This window comes from Micropterus dolomieu, linkage group LG13 (genome assembly GCF_021292245.1).
Source record: "Micropterus dolomieu isolate WLL.071019.BEF.003 ecotype Adirondacks linkage group LG13, ASM2129224v1, whole genome shotgun sequence".
NCBI lineage: Eukaryota > Metazoa > Chordata > Actinopteri > Centrarchiformes > Centrarchidae > Micropterus > Micropterus dolomieu.
Window position 1 is genome coordinate 23773931 of NC_060162.1, and position 18384 is coordinate 23792314.

Sequence of the window (18384 nt, forward strand, 5' to 3'; positions counted from 1 at the left end):
CTCATGATTCTCATTTGCTCTGACATGCACTGTGAGCTGTAAGGTCTTATATAGACAGGTGTGTGGCTTTCCTAATCAAGTCCAATCAGTATAATCAAACACAGCTGGACTCAAATGAAGGTGTAGAACCATCTCAAGGATGATCAGAAGAAATAGACAGCACCTGAGTTAAATATGAGTGTCACGGCAAAGGGTCTGAATACTTATGACCATGTGATATTTCAGTTTTTCTTTTTTAATAAATTAGCAAAAATTTCTACATTTCTGTTTTTTTCTGTCAAGATGGGGTGCTGAGTGTACATTACTGAGAAATAAAATGAACTTTTTTGATTTTTGGAAAATGGCTGCAATGAAACAAAGAGTGAAAAATTTAAAGGGGTCTGAATACTTTCCGTACCCACTGTAGATGGGGTTTGTTGGTTGTTTGTCTGTTGCGGCATTACACACTTAATATCATAATGGCTTTAACAACAATGGCTTGGTTGTGTTTCTGATTTTTTTTATCATAGGTATATTGTATTTGAGTTCATCTGTCAATGAAGTAATGGAGGCACTGGATGTATGCATAATATGGCCAAAAGACAAAATGTAATAAAAACAGATACAACCTAAAATAAAACCCTGAGAAGCTATTTGCCTTCTTTGTTTTAAATTTGAATTCAAAAATCTGAGTTTTTTTAAGAAGACATGAGATTTCAATTTAATTTCAGGGTCCCGACTGCTGTTACAAAAATTCAGACAATCAGTGAAGATGTGATTTTAAGGTCAAGCAATGATGCTGTCAGCAACTAAAACACTGTACAAATTCATTATGTTGCAATAACACTTCTTCATTGGGTGGTTTAAACATGATTGTTTAAGCTACAGTACATCTTCTGGTTAGAGAGAAAAACAAACTCACATACCTAAACCTCGTTGCTTGCCAAGTGCCTTTTGTGTCCTGATTTGTTTTGTGCTCTTTCAGCAGGATTGCTCCATCATCAGTGAGGATGGAAAATCACCTCTGTGCAAATTGAAAATACTTGGCCTTAATCCATCTACGTGTTTGGCACATTCTTTGTTCAGTTAGACATGCTCCATGTATATACACAGTTTATGTGTGTGTGTTTGGATTTGAGTAAAAGGCAGTGAGGCTGAATACATTATCCTAACTTGCCGACTTCAGCTAGATGTCCTTAATTATGAGCTAACCAAACACATACTGAAACAACAATGATAGGAAAAAGGAGATAAATACATCTTTACAGAATTTGAATAGTTTCCAGTGTTCTCCTTAGTTACCTTCATCTGCTGACATCACAGAGACATGACCTTTTTCCCTCGGCTTTAATTAAATTAAACTGAATCAGGCAGATGTCAACAGAAGGGCACTGGGCAGGGCTGACCTTTCTCCTGCTTTAAATTGCAGGCAGTTGGTGGAGGTGCATACGGGGGGAGTTCAGTAACTATACAAAGTCTGTACTGGAGTCATCCAAACTTTTTGCAGTTGTTTTTATCAACGTCCCTTCTCATTGCATAGCCACAAAAATGCTACACCAAATTTTACAACAAAGGTTTTTACGAGGCTTCCCGTCAAGAGAGGAGGCGGTGGCAGGAGAGCAACATGACGCGGTAACATTTACACAGCCGAGCTTTCATTTTCTCTAAGACTGAAGGGCAAAAAAAGTGACATCTTGGCGGTGTGATGATTAGAGAACCCTGGGAGCGATATAAGCCATCCATCACAGTCATACTCGCCAGATGAAAAACAGTGTATGGACAGTCTGCTGCAGGGTGAGGAGCTGAAGCGTGCAGACCAGCGTCGTGGACAGTTATGAGGAAGCGTCTTCTCCTGCTGAGCACTGACAGTCAGAGGCGGCTTGTACGAGTCTGTGCCTTGAGGATGTTTGTGACACTATTTAGGATGCACATGGGATCCCAGTGAGTTATCACATTAAGGGCACTTAAAGGTTCTGAGTCAGCTGAGTGGCACTTTTTGTCTATAGAAAAAAAAGTTGACTGACAACAGGTATAGGAGTAGGAACAGGTGCTTTATGATAAAGGTGAATAGATCACATGTACTGACCCCTGTCCTGGTCCTGGTACTGTAGTGGAATTAATCAAAACTCTCATGAAAACAAAGATATAAGGACTTGTTGCTGATTCTTAAGACTTTTATTCCCAGTCAGAGATCAGAGGGGTCCCAAAATATGTTTAGCTGAGTCTCAAATGTGACAAAGGGTTGGCCATGAAGATAACATGATGAGAGGAAACACTCAAAACAAGATAACAAAGACAAATCATGTAGAAATACTACCAGGGTCGGGAAGGCCTACAGACTAAAAAAGGGCAAAGTGACTCCCCCCGTCACTGAATAATGTAATCGGTAATATTGTTCATGAACACAGTATAGAAATGCCAAGTATGCCTACTGGATATTGAAAAATTGGAACACTAGTTCACAGTTTATCATTTTAAGCCTTACATAATATTCCTTTCATATCTCTATCTGGTAAAGTGTAGAAACTTACAATGACTTACCACTTACAACATTCTGGTATGTAATTTCTCACTTTAAAATATTCATGTAGTAACTTGTGATTTTGCTCTATAGTACTTTCTTTTGTAGCTACTCAACAGTGGGACTATCACATTTTTCCTCATATGATATGACTGTCAGTCTGAGCCTCCTGTTCAGAGTCTCTCCAGATAATGGGGAAAAGATTTATCTGCCAGTCACAGGTGCTGCTGCAGCAGTCGAAGCTGAAAAGAGTCAGCAGAATATGCATAAAACACACACACACACACATCAGGATCACCATAACCAGCCCAGTGTTACTTGTGTTTACTACTTGTTTACCACAGAGAAACATGAAGCCATGTAAGGCAATAATCCATACAGTTATCTTCCAAACGGCAAAGGCACTTTAGTCCCAAGGAGAGCGCATATGTCTGACTTTATCAATAAACAGGATTTTACTCTGCAGGGGATACCAGAGAGACAACATTACAGGAACACCACAGTGCCACCAGAATAAAGACAAAGAACAGCAAGGTGTGATTTTATGTGCTCCTTAACTGGCCCCATAAAACTTTTGAATACTACCCAGAGATTTACAGAGATGATCACTTTAACGCATACTGATAAAGCTAAGTGAGGGTAATGCTGGAGAAAGTAATACCTGTCTGCCGCTTCCATTGTTGTTGCACAAACTGGCATATGGTGTTGCATAAATGTTAGATGTGATGTCTAAATGTAAAAGGCCACGCTTTGGAATAAAAGACATGGTTAACAGCAGCTTACATCGTCATGCACATACAGCTACATGACTGTACAGTCTACAGAATCTGACATAGCCAGTCCTCCCACTCATCAAGCTCAGTTAGAAAAGTTCAGGATGTGTTCAGGCACTATACTTCGAAACACAATTACACTAGGGAGAACATATTCGTATTAAGTGGAAAGTCAACCAGAGATGTAGTTTCCACAGATGGGCCTTGCAGTTAAAGCTACAACTTCTCACTGTTTTCATTACGGATTAATTAACTGATTAATGGTGTAGTCTATGAAAAATGTCAGAAAACAAAAATGCCCATCTCAATTTCACAGGTGACATTTTAAAGTTGCTGGTTTTGGCTGACCGAATGTCCAAAGAAATTGAAATCAAAGTGATATAAAAAGAGAGAAAAGAAGTCCTCATATCTGAGTAACTGGAACCAGTGAATGTTTAGATCCGTTTGTACACATGTACACTTTAAGATGACCAAACGCCTACTGATCAACCTGTTACACACAATCACATTTTCTTTTAGGAGAGTGTCGACTCTGAGAGCAGTGCAGCTGGCCTCCCTTCTGAACGGTGAACCCTGGTCTCCGGAGACGGCAGGAGGCTCATCATCCAAATGTTAACAGTGTTGACATTTGCTGTTTTGATTTTATAATACAGCTGGGTAAACAACTGTTTCTGCTCTCCATATTCCCCATTAATTATTACAGTAACAAGGCCAACAACTGAAACTTCATTGTATTCCCTTAGGTCTTCTTTAGTTTATTTTAAAGACATGTTACACAAAACATTATGCAGACTCAGTTTGTCCAACTCTACATACTTACACCCAACTATTTATTATTTACAGATTGGATATAAAATAACAACACACAACAAATCACCACATGCGCACCAGACAGATAACGCCAAAGTGGGAATCAACAGTTTGATAGGCTGCCAACAACAAACATACAGAGGCTACAAACATCTCAGTTTGTCTGCATATATTGGAGAAACAAAAAGAAATATGATTCCTTGGGGGTTAAGTAGATAGTAAATAGTGCACTATTTCATAAACTGCAGAACAAATAAGTCACATTTTTGTGTTGTCCATTTTCACATGCTTTGTTTAAATGAGGGCTTTTCATACCAATGCCCCAGCAGCGGAGGGCCTGGTGTTTGAGTCCATTAACATGAATTACAGACTTTAAATATATACGTATGTATGTATGTATGTGTATATATAAATACATATATATGATACACCAGCAACTTTGTTGCTGATGTCAACAGGGATGGTTATAGAAATATCTCCATGGTGATATGATATATTCAGCAGGTATGTTCCTGACCCATTTTAATGGCCAGCTCAGCTCAGAATTCTAAATACCATGATGCATGAAGCTGTTCATATATACGAAATCCTGAACCTGAGGGTGGGGAGCAGAAACATTAAGCACAATACACAATATTAAAGCCTTTTCTACCTCCTGTCTTTCATTTTCACTCTTTTTAATAAGAAGCCTTTGTAGTTGCTAACAGCACTCTACATCAAGATGCTATGCTGAGTGTGTGGGCCCTCTAATAGGTGTCTGTGTAATTGGCTGGTTGACAAACTGATCATTAACAGGCATGAGATGAAGGGCTCAGGGGAGGAGACGTCCATCCTCATTCTCCTTCTGTTACCATGTCACCGTGACAAACACATATTTAAGCAAACCAACCAAAACTGTGCACTCTAAGGAATACTACCTGTACACGAAAAGATCAGTGTGTACCCAGTTTCAGTCCTGCAGTTTATAACAAGCAACTATAAGTCAGATGTGTTGATGGACGATGGAATAAGGGGTGCCGAGGGGTCGTTGTGTTTCCCATTTCTTATTGAAATATAGGCTATATGTGTTCTACACAAATGTTTGTGGTGGGAAAAAGGATTTACTATCATTTTTATCCATTTATTATCGTATGTATTAGTCCATTATTAAATTCCTTGCCATGTAGACTTCAGGTGTTTCAGAGGAAGTTCTTCCAAGTGTCCCACAGTAAGTAAAGACATCAGGGTATCGATCTTCCTGTCAGAGAGACCCCATGTAGAGAGGCAATCCAGTACATAAGTTGAATAGTACATTACACGTATATGACATCTATATGTAAGGATATGTGATTTGGTCGTAGCTCTGATTATAAAATAATTCTGGTAACTAGAGAGTCCTCTAAAATGTGGAGGTCTGGAAGTTTTTAGTTTTCTGGTGGAGTGCGTTTAAATATTCCACAATGTTTAAACATACTCCCCCAGAGAAAGAGAGAGTGACGTGCGGCAGTTGAGCCATGAAACAAAAACTTTAGTTTATCTTGAAGCCTAATGTAACTATAATTCTCTGGTTTATCAGTAAAGGGTATTAACTACACTGCAGACTGGAGTCTCTGCTAACAGTGACAAACTGAGGGGGTCTTATTTGAACGAGTCATCAACATTGGTTGTTTGCGCATCGGTAGACCTGCTTGTTTCCTTTCTGATATGGCTGTATCCTTACTGTGCTGCATTTTTAAAGTGAACACAATTATAAACACAACACTTTTGTTTTTGCCCCCATTCATCATGTGCTGAACTCACTCTTGGGGTTACAATCATGATGCCTGCTCAACATCATGATGTGGTCCCACTACACTTGGATTAGGCACTAAAACTGTGTGAGGAGTATAGTTCTGAAAAGAATAACAGCCAACTATATGAGAGAGAGTTGTGTGCATTCCCCTGTAGAACAACAACGAAGAGTATGGCAATAACTAAATTATTGTCTAAAATAGCACAGCTTTCATATGTTCAAAGTGAGCCTGTGTGTGTGTGTGTGTGTGTGTGCCTGTGACAGCAAGTCAAAGATAGAATGAAGTGATACCTTCAGTCCTCCACACTCTGCTGCTGACCCCTGGTCCACTCCAGTGATGTAAATACCCAAAGCATATTCTGCTCCCCCCCGGATCATCAGACCCAGAGACCGGCCGTCATCTAAAACCAAGTTGACCTGTTAAAGACAGACACAGAAACAGATAACAAAGGCAAAGCATGGTTAAATATCAAATAATTGTGTGAACCAGACACTTATATATATCACCGTTTTGAAATTACATTTTTCAGTCTCAATTGTGTTTCTTGACAGGTTGCCAGATTTGCTGTGGTGTCGGGCTGTTCACACTGAAATGGAGATGTGAAACACAATAGACAGAATAAATGACAGCTCCGCTCTGGATTTTCCAGCAGAAAATAAAGAGTTTCAGGTGCTACTTAGATGTGGTGACTCAGAGCTATTAATGAGAACAATCTGTTCTTATTGGAGAAATGACCGTTTGAATTGGTCAATCAGTTTGTTTACAAGGATCATCCGCGTCACTACCCCTGATAAGCAGAGTGGACAATACCCTATGCTTTTTAAATTCAAATAATCCACCAAACGGAAATAACGACTACAAGGTATCTCTGCTACAGCACCCAATTAAACGTGCTGCTGCAGGGAGCTAATGATACCTGCAGGATATACACGACTGTGCCAAAATGACTCCAGTTTCTGCATTTATAAAAATGTCTAATGGTATTATTTCTGTACTGTATTTAGTCAGTCACTTCAGTCTTCCTGGTGTGTGGATTTTTATTATTAGAATAAATTATTTGGAGACAGGTAGACAACATACTGTATACATTTTAAATAAATAAAAAACTGTCTCAGGCTGCCATATACAGCAGGTGTATTGTTGGAATCAGTCAGTTTTTGCAGCAGAACACTCCCCAAAGCATCACACTGGCTCCGCCGGCTTGCCTTCTTCCCAACATGCATCCTGGTTCCATTTGTTCCCCAGGTAAGAGAAGCACCCAGCCAACCATGTGATGTAAAAGAAAACGTGACTCATCAGACCAGGCCACCTCCTTCCATTGCTCCTTGGTTCAGTTCTGATGCTCACATGCCCTTTGTAGGCGCTTTTGGCAGTGACTAGGTGTCATCATTGGCACCTGACTGGTCTGGGGCTACGCAGCCCCATACGCAACAAACTGTGAGGCACTGTGTTCTGAAACCTTTCTATCAGAACCAGCATCAATCTCAAAGTCGCTCAAATCCTTACACTTGCTAATTTTTCACATCAACTTTAAGGACACAATGTTTACTTATTTCCTAATATATCCCCCCCACTGACAGGTGCCATGGTAACGAGATAATTCACTTTACCTTATTCACTTTACCTGTCCGTGGTCATAATGTTATGGCGGATTGGTGTATTGTCTTTTCTTGGCATCATTTGTTAGGTGGAACAGTGTCTTCATGTCAACATGAAAGCTGCTAAATCTTTCAAAACACACTTTCATATTCCGTCTTAAAACATTATATATGCTATACTATAGATATATACATATAAACTGTATATTAAAGCAACACTATGTAAATATATTTTGCAATTGCACTTATACCACTGTTACCATTATTACCACTGTAAATACTGACGGCTGTCCACGTGCATTTGTTATAATTACATTACTTATGATCAAAAAGTAGTGAGTCGAAAAAAACTTTGCTAATCCAGCCAAATATCAAGCAAGTGCAACAACACCAGACATCACAATCCAGTTAATATTACTCACTAGTCCAAGCCCAGCCTTTGGTTTCATGAGGCTGATATTTATATTTGTCTGGTCTCTCACCGAGAATACCGTAAAGCATTACGCTGCTCTCGTGATAGGTTTCAATGTATAGTGCTATACAAGGTGGGGGCCTGGAACAGCAACGACAGAGACGCCATTCTCCCTATTACAAGTCAGTGAACCATCAAAATTATTTTGAAGCTGTTATTATAAGATAAAATTACTATATAATGTTGCTTTAACCTTCCAGCTGCTGTCACTTGCCTTGATTTATGAAAGCCTTTGAAAGACTTATGTGGGCCTATTTGTGGTGTGTTCCTGAGGCTACAGGGTTTGATAAATGATTCATTTGTCTGATAAATCTGCTTTATTCTAACCCACTGACAGAGATTGCGGCAGATATAATCTGCTTTTTGTTTGGAGCGTCTGGGTCAATGCAGTTCAATGAAGCAATACATTCCTCAGTGCTATATTGACAGAGAAAGCAGTGTTCAACAAGTAGTTCTTCCTTCCACCAGTACGTATATTTGGATTTGACATGACAGTGACATAGCTGGAGGCAAGAAAAAACTAAAGGCGACTTCAGCTTGGATTTCTAGCTTCTGTCTCTGTGTAGCAAGGGGGCAGGCTCTACATGCCTCTCTCTTCGCTTTTATAGCAAACTACGTTTCAACAGCAAAGATTTCATCCCAAAATATGAGTGCAGAGGTTACATTTTACAATGTTTTGGCTGGCTTGGATGTTCTTCTTTAGGCTGGGAGGATCGCGCTGACCATTGAGTGTGTATTGTTGTCACCTCCTGCTATGTTTTGCCCAACAAAGTAACAACCAATACTATAGGCTAGCAGGCTGAAGCGATGTTGGACTAATGTTGTAATACTGAGAGGGAGGGCCAACCACCAACTACTGTGGGTAATACACTAACTATGTATAAGTACCTCATACAATTCCACTTCAAAAAATCCAAACTAACCCTTTAATGTCAGAGCAAACATGCTGATGAGGCCTGAAGCGAGGGGAAATTTTTCAGTTCAGATGCTTTAACAGTTTAGCCGTCTCTTTCTAGTTCTCCGTTACCTCCCTCAGTTTTAAAGCAGCTTAAACTTAAGATTTTACCCTCTCTCAACTGCAGGAATACACATACTGTAACTGCAATGAAGCACTGAACGATACTTCTTAATGACATTAACAGGTGGTCAGGCCTACCCAACCTTAACATCACAAGTACAAATAAATCCTTAATTTTATAAATAATCTAGGATTTACTCAACTCATCTATATCACAGTATTTACATTTGGAAAGCAAATAGATGACAGTGAAGTGTACACTGTCCAATGGGAGAAGTTCAGTGGAGGCTTAGCTGTGCCAAACTTTAAATTGTACATTTTCCTCCCTCACAATGAGGCTCTTGATTACTTGGTTTGATCCTTATGTAGCTGCCTCTGCCAAGATTTAAATGAGGAATCAGGTGCACCCTGGCAACTACAAGATGACACATATGCAGAGATCTCTATTAAACATTGTCAGTTTCATCCCTCGTTTTTCTCCCCTCCTGTAGGTTTGGCATCTGGCACAGGAATCTTACTTTCATTCAGTGCATATGGCGCTGCACCCTTTCTTTTAATAACACCTGTCTGCTTATTGGAGGTAAGCCAGCCACCTTAGCTCAGTGGGAATATTGAGGCATTCATGTTCTCTGTGACATTTATGCAGGACATGGAGAATAGTTTTAATCACTAGATTCATCCTTCTTTTATTAGCAGCACATTGCAGCTCATAGTGTCCTGTGGTATTAGCAGTTTTCATGGAGTCACTTCAATATGCTCTTTCTCTCTAAAGGGAGTCCCAGCGGTCTGGCATCCCTGTTCTGTAAGCAATGGAATCTGAGTGGCATTCATAGAGCCTTTGTTTGGGATAGACAAGTGCATTTAATCACAGCAGGGATTCATGAATAAAATTGTTAATATTATGAGTGAACTTATCACAGTGTCCCTTTGGTCATGTCATAGTAGCCATGAGCAACACCAGTAACCACGGCGACAGTAGGTAACAGCGGTATGCAGTATCTCTATTCACTAGTCAATGTAACTTACACTGCACATTTACAGCTAAACAGAGTCTTACTGTTGACCCTTTTTGCTCTGCTCCGCTCTCCTGCCATTTATCGGTCTTGCCATTTATCGGGTTGTGCATGCCCGCCAACAATTGCATGCAACTCGCGGTTCCTTGTGGGTCTATTCCAAGTACTGTTTAAAAACGATATAATATTCTTTGTATTTCTTTAATATCAATTGTGATAAATGATTCAAACGTAACTGAGCATCCCTGTATTGCCAAAATGGCATGATCCTCATTTCATAATGCCTCTAATGCAGAGCACAGCTTTTTAATCACCTCTAAATCACAGAGCTGGAGGCAATTCCAATAAAAAAGTAGGTTGAAAATGTTCAATGACAACGAGAGTGAAAGTTTCAAGTAGTTCCCCTCCTCCAGCCCATCAAATGCTGATACAAATCAGTCACGTAACTTTACCTGTTTTGCTACATATCTTTGAAATTGCCTAAATACCAGAAATGGACAAAGTTTTTTTAAACTATCAACTAAACACTGGATTAATATTTTCTAAACATTATCTGCATGGCACTAACTACTGCCTGTTTTAATGGAGCTAAAGCTGTTAAGATTAATGTGTGGCTCTTAGCTTTTGAAAAAGTAAAAGTTTTAGTGCAATAAATCTCTTTAAACGGCTCTGACAGCTCCTTCCCTGCTGGTCATGAGGTGGTGACAAAGTGGAATTTTGTGGGACTGAAGGTCCAATTACTGTTATTGTTTAAGTTTTTAAGTTAAGTTATAAGTTTTAAATTTCTTTTACAGTGTCCATCATCTTTTGTCCATTATGAGTCTTACTATTCTAATTTACTTTTACTCTTCCAGACTGCAATAAAGGTACCAAGTCACAAACATTGGAACCAGATGATGATATTATTACCTGACCGTATAAACTAAAACATTGCATTGTAAATATAACTGAAGCTTGATTCTGCAAACACATGACCTATTTGTTGTCTCAGAATTTGATACTTTAAAAAGTTTTTAAAAAGTCAGAGGGCAAAGGCTGATGGTAGCCCAGTGTTGGTGTGTTTATCCAGTCAGGCGTTAGGATGGTTAATGTTCATGTTCAAGCTGATTCATTCATGGCCTTGTCAACCCACAATGACTGAAGCAAAAGCTGTGGGAGGCCTTTGCCTTCCATTCACATTTATATAACTTTAAAAGTCATGAACAAAAAGATTCTCCTGCAGTTACAGAGTTAGAGTGGGAGTAGTTATACGATAGAGTGAAGATCAGTGTCCAAAGACAGCGCAGCTAAAAGGACTTGTTGATCTTCCATAGCAGACTGAAAAAATGGTACTAAACCAGGTTGAATGTAAACAGAACAGTCATAATGCGTAAAGCTGTGAAGGTCACAGCATGACGCCTGTTTAGAGGAAGTTGGATATAGTTTTTAGCATATCTGTTTATTAATCAAACATTTTTAGATTTTGTGCTTACTTTAGCTAAGCTTAATTTAGCTAGCCTTTTTACATACTTCATGAATATTTGATTTTATATTTTTTAGCATTAACCTTCAGAGTTAGAAATGTAAGACATTATCAATGCAAGTAGATGTTTGTACTAGTAAATATATTTTAGTAAACAGAAATTGTTAAAAGTGCCTAATGGATGTCATGGACAACCAATGTTTTGAATGAATTAATGTCCTGGGCACCTATAAAATATTCAACACAATTTTGGGGACATGTTATTTAATATTTGAATATTAATATTGTTTTGTTTTCCTCGTAATGCCTCACCTTCTTCTCGTCTCCCTCCTGCAGAAGCTGCATGTTGCTGCGTCGCTGGCTGTCAGTTCTTCTCAGGGTGGCGCTCCGATGCTCAGGCAGGTCAGGAGGAGGGGACACACTCCGACCCTGAGGGTCAACCCAGGTATAAACATGGTTGGTGACATAGCCACCTGGAATCCGCCCGACTGAACGCACAGAGAGACAAAGCTTTTTACTGCCCTTCAGCACCTGAGGGGGAGATGAGAGGAGAGGAGAGGAGAGGAGTGAATTCAGGCCACATTATAAACACGTCAAAAATGTCTATTTCTTCGAACATACATGAGTGCAAGTTCAACTATAAACCCACAAATCATTAATTACACCATAGATTACACCCACATGAATACATGCATGGCTACAAACATAAGGCTGTAGCTGTGAATATTAAAGCGAGAAACAACACTACATTTTGAAGACATTTAAAGATTACAGAGAAGAAACCAATTTTTGCAGTCCTCCACCACCCAAAAAAACCTAAATGACCAAACACCCCCACATACACACAAATGCACACAACCAACATCTCTAACATTTCTACTGAAAATTGCTGTTGGCTGTGCCTCATTGCCTTCTGATAGCTTGCTGTGTGTGCAGTCCCTCTGTAGATCAATGTATTCCCATGTGCCCGGTGGTCTGCAGGAATCAGACCCAATGGGTTTGAAGGTCTTAATGATCAAACTTCTGCACCACAAACAGGACCCCTGCTTTCAGACTGATAATTATCACAAACACTGCTGATTTTAAAACTGATATAACTTAAATTAGGACCATGTGCTCACTTCATGAGTTAGGAACAGAATGGAAAGGTCTCTATATGAAAGGGTTTCATATATTTAGCTATCATCAATATCATTAATCAGCTGCTTATATCAGCCATGACATTCCTTTGGTCGTTACCTAAATGAGCAACAGAACCAATACCAGCTGGGTCATTTAAAGGTTTAGAGCTCTCTTTTCACCACCCAACTGCAACCAAAAGTCAACTTCAACATCCTTTGTATAATCGTGCAAAGCACATCTGACGTCATAGTCATAGTCATCTGCATGCTCTTTTGTCTGAATCGCAATCTGGATTATATCCCTCAGGAATCCAAAAAATGCTGCTACAAATAACAGTGTCCCTTCATTCTCTTCTTCGCTGACTACAAATAACGTTAAACCTTCCATTCGACTGTCTTCTTCATATAACAATTGTAAGGAACTACTAAATGCCTCTGTTGAAATGCCTATTAACAAATGTTGCAAGCAACAACTCAAATTATTACTTGTTAAGAGTGCTGTCTCTTTTAATCACTGTGATCAACCTGAATCAATTTCACAATCCTGATTTGTGCTGAGAAATAATAACTTTAATTCTGAGGCAACAAAGCCCTGTCAGCGCTGAAGATCATTGACTGCACCAAAATACCTGTCATCACTCCCTTCCCTCTTTATGGGCAGCATAAATGCAGAGGTGTAGATAAAACTATAAAACAGATAAGTTCAGCAGCAGCTACAGTGGGAGTAGCCTTTACTCACAGACAGAGAGGATAAAACTAAAAATATTTGCATACAAAAAGGCACACAAAACCACAAACAGTGTGAAGTCAAAAGGGAAAATTGCCTGTCTTTTTGATTTTATTATTGAGGCAAAATTTCGACACTGTTGATGTCAAACACTATCTATCTGAACCATGCACATCATCAGCCCATGACATGTGTCATGTGCCTCTGAGCCATCACCGGGGGGTCCTGGGAACTGAAATGGATCAGGATTGCACTGTCTGTGGGCTAAACACGGCAAAAAAGGAAACTGATTTCAATCAACACTTGATTTTCTGTTAGTACAAACCAGTAAAGTATGTTGATTTAATGTATAATAGCAAAACTGACTAATGTGATGGAACTGGGAATGGCTAATAATTATGTTGAGATTAGTTATTATCAAATAGGCATTTAATTCACATCACTGGGGTGTTTTATTTGGTAATTGGTTGCTACATGCACACTGGTTTCTCTCTAAGACACACAGTTCAATACAAGCTTTATCACGGTGCAAGCAGGTCTGAGTTATGTAACTGTATTTAGATGAAATGGAGGAGGAAGGCAAAATGAGCAGTGTATAGATGTAATGAGAATCAGGAGTGCATGGAGTTAGGGACACACAAGGAGAAAAGGAAAGATGGAGGGGAATGGAGGTGATGGAGGGTGGGCAGTAGGTTTAACAGGCGGCTCCATCCTGTGAATAAGAAACACTGGCAATCGACTAAGCATCCGTGGTACAGTGGTCCTAATGCATGGTCTCTGGAGGAAAGTGCTGATTGTGACACTGGGCTGATGTAGGTCGGCGTTGCTTGCAAGCAGAACAAACAGCACTTGTTAAAAACAAAAGAGGGAATATATAGCAGAGCATAATGGGAAATTTCAAAGGCAGGTAAACTGCTTTCAGATGATGCCGCAGAAAAAAAAACATAGGCTCTCATGAGTCCAGGGCAATCCATTTTATACCCAAAAGCTGACTGCACAAAGCCCGGCTGTAGAAGCCATCCAATTTCATCACTTAGAAATGCATGGTCATATACTCTAGGAGGTAAAAAGGTACCTGCTGTCAGGAAAATGAGTAAGAAATGACTTATGAGACATGAGGGATTAAACCATAAACCCTGGTTATGTAAAGAGTCTCTATTAAATGGCCCCAATGGTACTGCAAACTCTATTTCAATTGGAGTAGCTAACTCTACAAAATTGATAGGTGCTCATATGTATATGTGTATGTATAGCAACTACACAACTATTTGAATATCAGTATGAGTGTTGAAAGTAGTATGATAATTATCGCAATATAATTTTCCTCAATATCAATATAATAAATGTTCAATATATTGTCAATAAATATTTGGTTTAATTCATTTGAATCACAAACAAATTAGCACTTATATTTTCTATTAAAGATTTACTAATCATATTTGTTACATTGTTTTTTATCATAATAGTTTTGAATGTTCTACCTCAGATTTGTTATGTGATCCACTGTTTGGCATCAAGTGTTGGTCCCATTCTGACCATAAAGAAAAGTTGAACCACATAATTAACCATCTGATTTCTTCAATTTTCAGTCAGGAGCAAAAATCAGCCTTTAAACTTGAAAGAAATAACGATTTGACATTTTTCGTGATAATTATCGACATCGAATGATATGAAATGTTTTTATTGTGATAACATTTTTGGCCATATCGCCCAGCCCTAGTTGGAAGGGGATGATCAAATAAAGGTCTTCAAATCAGTGATATGAAGGTAGCCTATAAGGTAGCCCTAAGCAGTGGACCAATGAAGCTGTAGAGAACCTCCAGGTGTGCTTGGACTGCACTGACTGGGATGTTTTCAGGACTGCTACCAACAGTCTAGATGAGTATACAGAGGCCGTGACGTCCTACATCAGCTTCTGTGAAGACAGCTGCATTCCAACATGGACCAGGGTGAGTTACAACAATGACAAACACTGGTTCACAACTAAGCTCATACAGCTGAGGTTGGAAAAGGAAGAGGTGTGAGAGTGGAGACCGGGCCAGGTTTAAGGAGTCAAAGTACAAGTTTAGCAAGGCGGTGCGAGATGCTAAACAGGATGGAGGATTACAACACCAGTTCTCAAATAATGACTCTGCTTCTGTCTGGAGAGGCTTCAGACAGATCAACAGCTACAAACCTAAATCCCCCCAATCCATGAACTACTCACGCCTTGCCAACGAGTGTACCAGTTTTACTGTCGCTTTGAAAGACAATGTACTATTCAGGAGGCAGAAACCTCGCAAAGCAGCTGGACCGGATTCTGTCTCCACATCCACCCTGAAGCACTGCACCAATCAGCTGTCTCCGGTTTTCACAGACATTTTTAACACCTCACTGAAGACATGCCATGTGCCAGCCTGCTTCAAGGTCTCCACCATCATCCCTGTCCCCAAGAAACCAAGGACCACTGGACTAAACGACAGACCCGTCACCCTGACATCTGTGGTTATGAAGTCCTTTGAGCGCCATGTGTTGTCCCACCTGAAATCCATCACAGACCTCCACTCCTGGACCCCCTGCAGTTTGCCTACAAAGCCAACAGGTCTGTAGATGATGCAGTAAACATGGCCCTTCACTACATCCTCCAGCACCTGGACTCCCCAGGAACCTACGCCAGGATCCTGTTTGTGGACTTCAGCTCTGTTTTCAACACCATCATACCGGCCCTGCTTCAGGACAAGCTCTCTCAGATGAACGTGCCTGACTCCACCTGCAGGTGGACAGGAAGCAGCACGTTAAGCTGGGAAAACATCTCTCTGACTCCAGGACCATCAGCACCGGTTTCCCTAAGGGCTGCGTTCTTTCCCCCCTTCTCTTCTCCCTGTACACCAACAGTTGCACCTCCAGTCACCAGTCTGTCAAGCTCCTGAAGTTTGCGGATGACACCACCCTCATTGGGCTCATCTCTGGTGGGGATGAATCCGCCTACAGGTGGGAGATTGACCATCTGGTGACCTGGTGCAGCCAGAACAGTCTGGAGCTCAACGCTCAGAAGATAGTGGAGATGGTCGCAGACTTCAGAAAGAGCACAGCCCCACCCTCCCCCATCATCCTGTGTGACTCCTCAGTCACCACTGTGGACTCCTTCCACTTCCTGGGCACCAGCATCTACCAGGACCTCAAGTGGGAACTGAGCATCACCTCCTTCACCAAGAAGGCCCAGCAGAGGATGTACTTCCTGCGGCAGCTGAAGAAGTTCAGCCTGCCAAAGATAATGATGGTGCACTTCTACACCACCATCATTGAGTCCATCCTCACCTCCTCCATCACCATCTGGTACGCTGGTGCCACTGCCAGGGACAAGGCCAGGCTGCAGCGTATCATTCGCTCTGCAGAGAAGGTGATTGGCTGCAATCTTCCTTCTCTTCAGGACCTGTACGCCTCCAGGACTCTGAGGCGTGCAGGAAAGATTGCAGCTGACCCCTCCCACCCTGGACACAAACTGTTTCAGACTCTCACCTCTGGCAGGAGGCTGCGGTCTATCAGGACTAAAACCTCTCGCCACAAGAACAGTTTCTTTCCGATGCCAGTGGGCTTCCTCAACAAGGCCCGGGTCCCCACTGTCAGTGACTCTCATGCCCCCCTCCCCACACTCACACACACTCATACACTCTCCTGACCCCACACTGACATCCAACAACGCCCAACTGTGCTTTATGCTCACGTTGCCAACTTTGCACATACTTGTCAGCATTGTATTATAGTAGTATTGTATCTTTTTATATTTTTCTATACTTGTAAATGTTTTCTGATCTCCTCACTTTTTATATATTTACATTACTATTTATGTTATGTGTACTGTAAGCACCAATTCATACCAAGGCAAATTCCTTGTATGTGAAAATGTACCTGGCAATAAACCCGATTCTGATTCTATCCTTTTTGCCAGCATAAAGACCAGGATAAAAGCCATGTAAACAAAATACCTGAGTCTAACTCCAAATCCAGCTTACTTATTATAGCATCTAAAACTGCCTCTAATCAAAGTAAAGATTTAAGTGAGATTTAAATGAGTAAATACATAGAGTAACAAATAAGATACTGCATCTTTAATTACACCAGACAACAAGAATGCACAACTCCTGTAAAGTCAAAGAGTGAAGTTATATAGTTTCAATTTGAGAACATTCTTTTTATTCTTTCATTAAAAACAATTGAGATTGGTTGGTTGCTGTGCTCTGTTTTTCAAATACACTCACTAAATGAGTCATAAAAGTCATCAAATCTAGGGGAAGAAACACTGGGCTCCAAATGGAGTTAAACTCCTACTGCTCTACCTCATGTCCAACACACAGGCACAAAGTCTCTGCTTTCATGAGGTTTCAGATGAGGTTTTGGCTTGGACAGGAGGATTTATGAGAGTAAAAGAAAGTAGTCCACCAGTCATCTGTTAAAAGCATTTGTTCTTTGGTGATGACAGATGATTTGGCTGCAGAGTTGAAATGCACTCAACGCTAATTGTTTCTGCTAATTGCACACATATGATAAGTTGCTGTGAATACACATAATGCACAGTTCATCAAAGTTCATCAAAGCGTGCCATCTCAGCACACAGTCACACAGAGACAAACACACACACACACATGAAACCACTTCCACAATACTACTACAAGCACAATTTCTTAACCTACATTCCATTCAAAGTATACAGTTTGGGTTCATCTTACAGTGGGTACGGAAAGTTTTCAGACCCCTTTAAATTTTTCACTCTTTGTTTCATTGCAGCCATTTTCCAAAAATCAAAAAAGTTCATTTTATTTCTCAGTAATGTACACTCAGCACCCCATCTTGACAGAAAAAAACAGAAATGTAGAAATTTTTGCAAATTTATTAAAAAAGAAAAACTGAAATATCACATGGTCATAAGTATTCAGACCCTTTGCTCAGTATTTAGTAGAAGCACCCTTTTGATCTAATACAGCCATGAGTCGTTTTGGGAAAGATGCAACAAGTTTTTCACATCTGGATTTGGGTATCCTCTGCCATTCCTCCTTGCAGATCCTCTCCAGTTCTGTCAGGTTGGATGGTAAACGTTGGTGGACAGCCATTTTCAGGTCTCTCCAGAGATGCTCAATTGGG

At 40.3% G+C, this 18384-nt stretch overlaps 1 protein-coding gene across 4 annotated transcripts in view; it reads right to left on the minus strand.

Annotated features, from left to right (window-relative positions):
• The window catches only part of whrna (whirlin a), a 184325-nt gene that overhangs the window by 73745 nt on the left and 92196 nt on the right, over positions 1-18384 (minus strand). For all 4 annotated transcript variants that reach the window (XM_046067501.1, XM_046067502.1, XM_046067500.1 and 1 more), the window contains 2 exons: positions 11731-11949; positions 6146-6271 (listed from right to left, as the gene is read on the minus strand). In XM_046067501.1, the coding sequence (XP_045923457.1) occupies positions 6146-6271; positions 11731-11949 (345 nt within the window). The remainder of the gene's footprint in view (positions 1-6145; positions 6272-11730; positions 11950-18384) is intronic.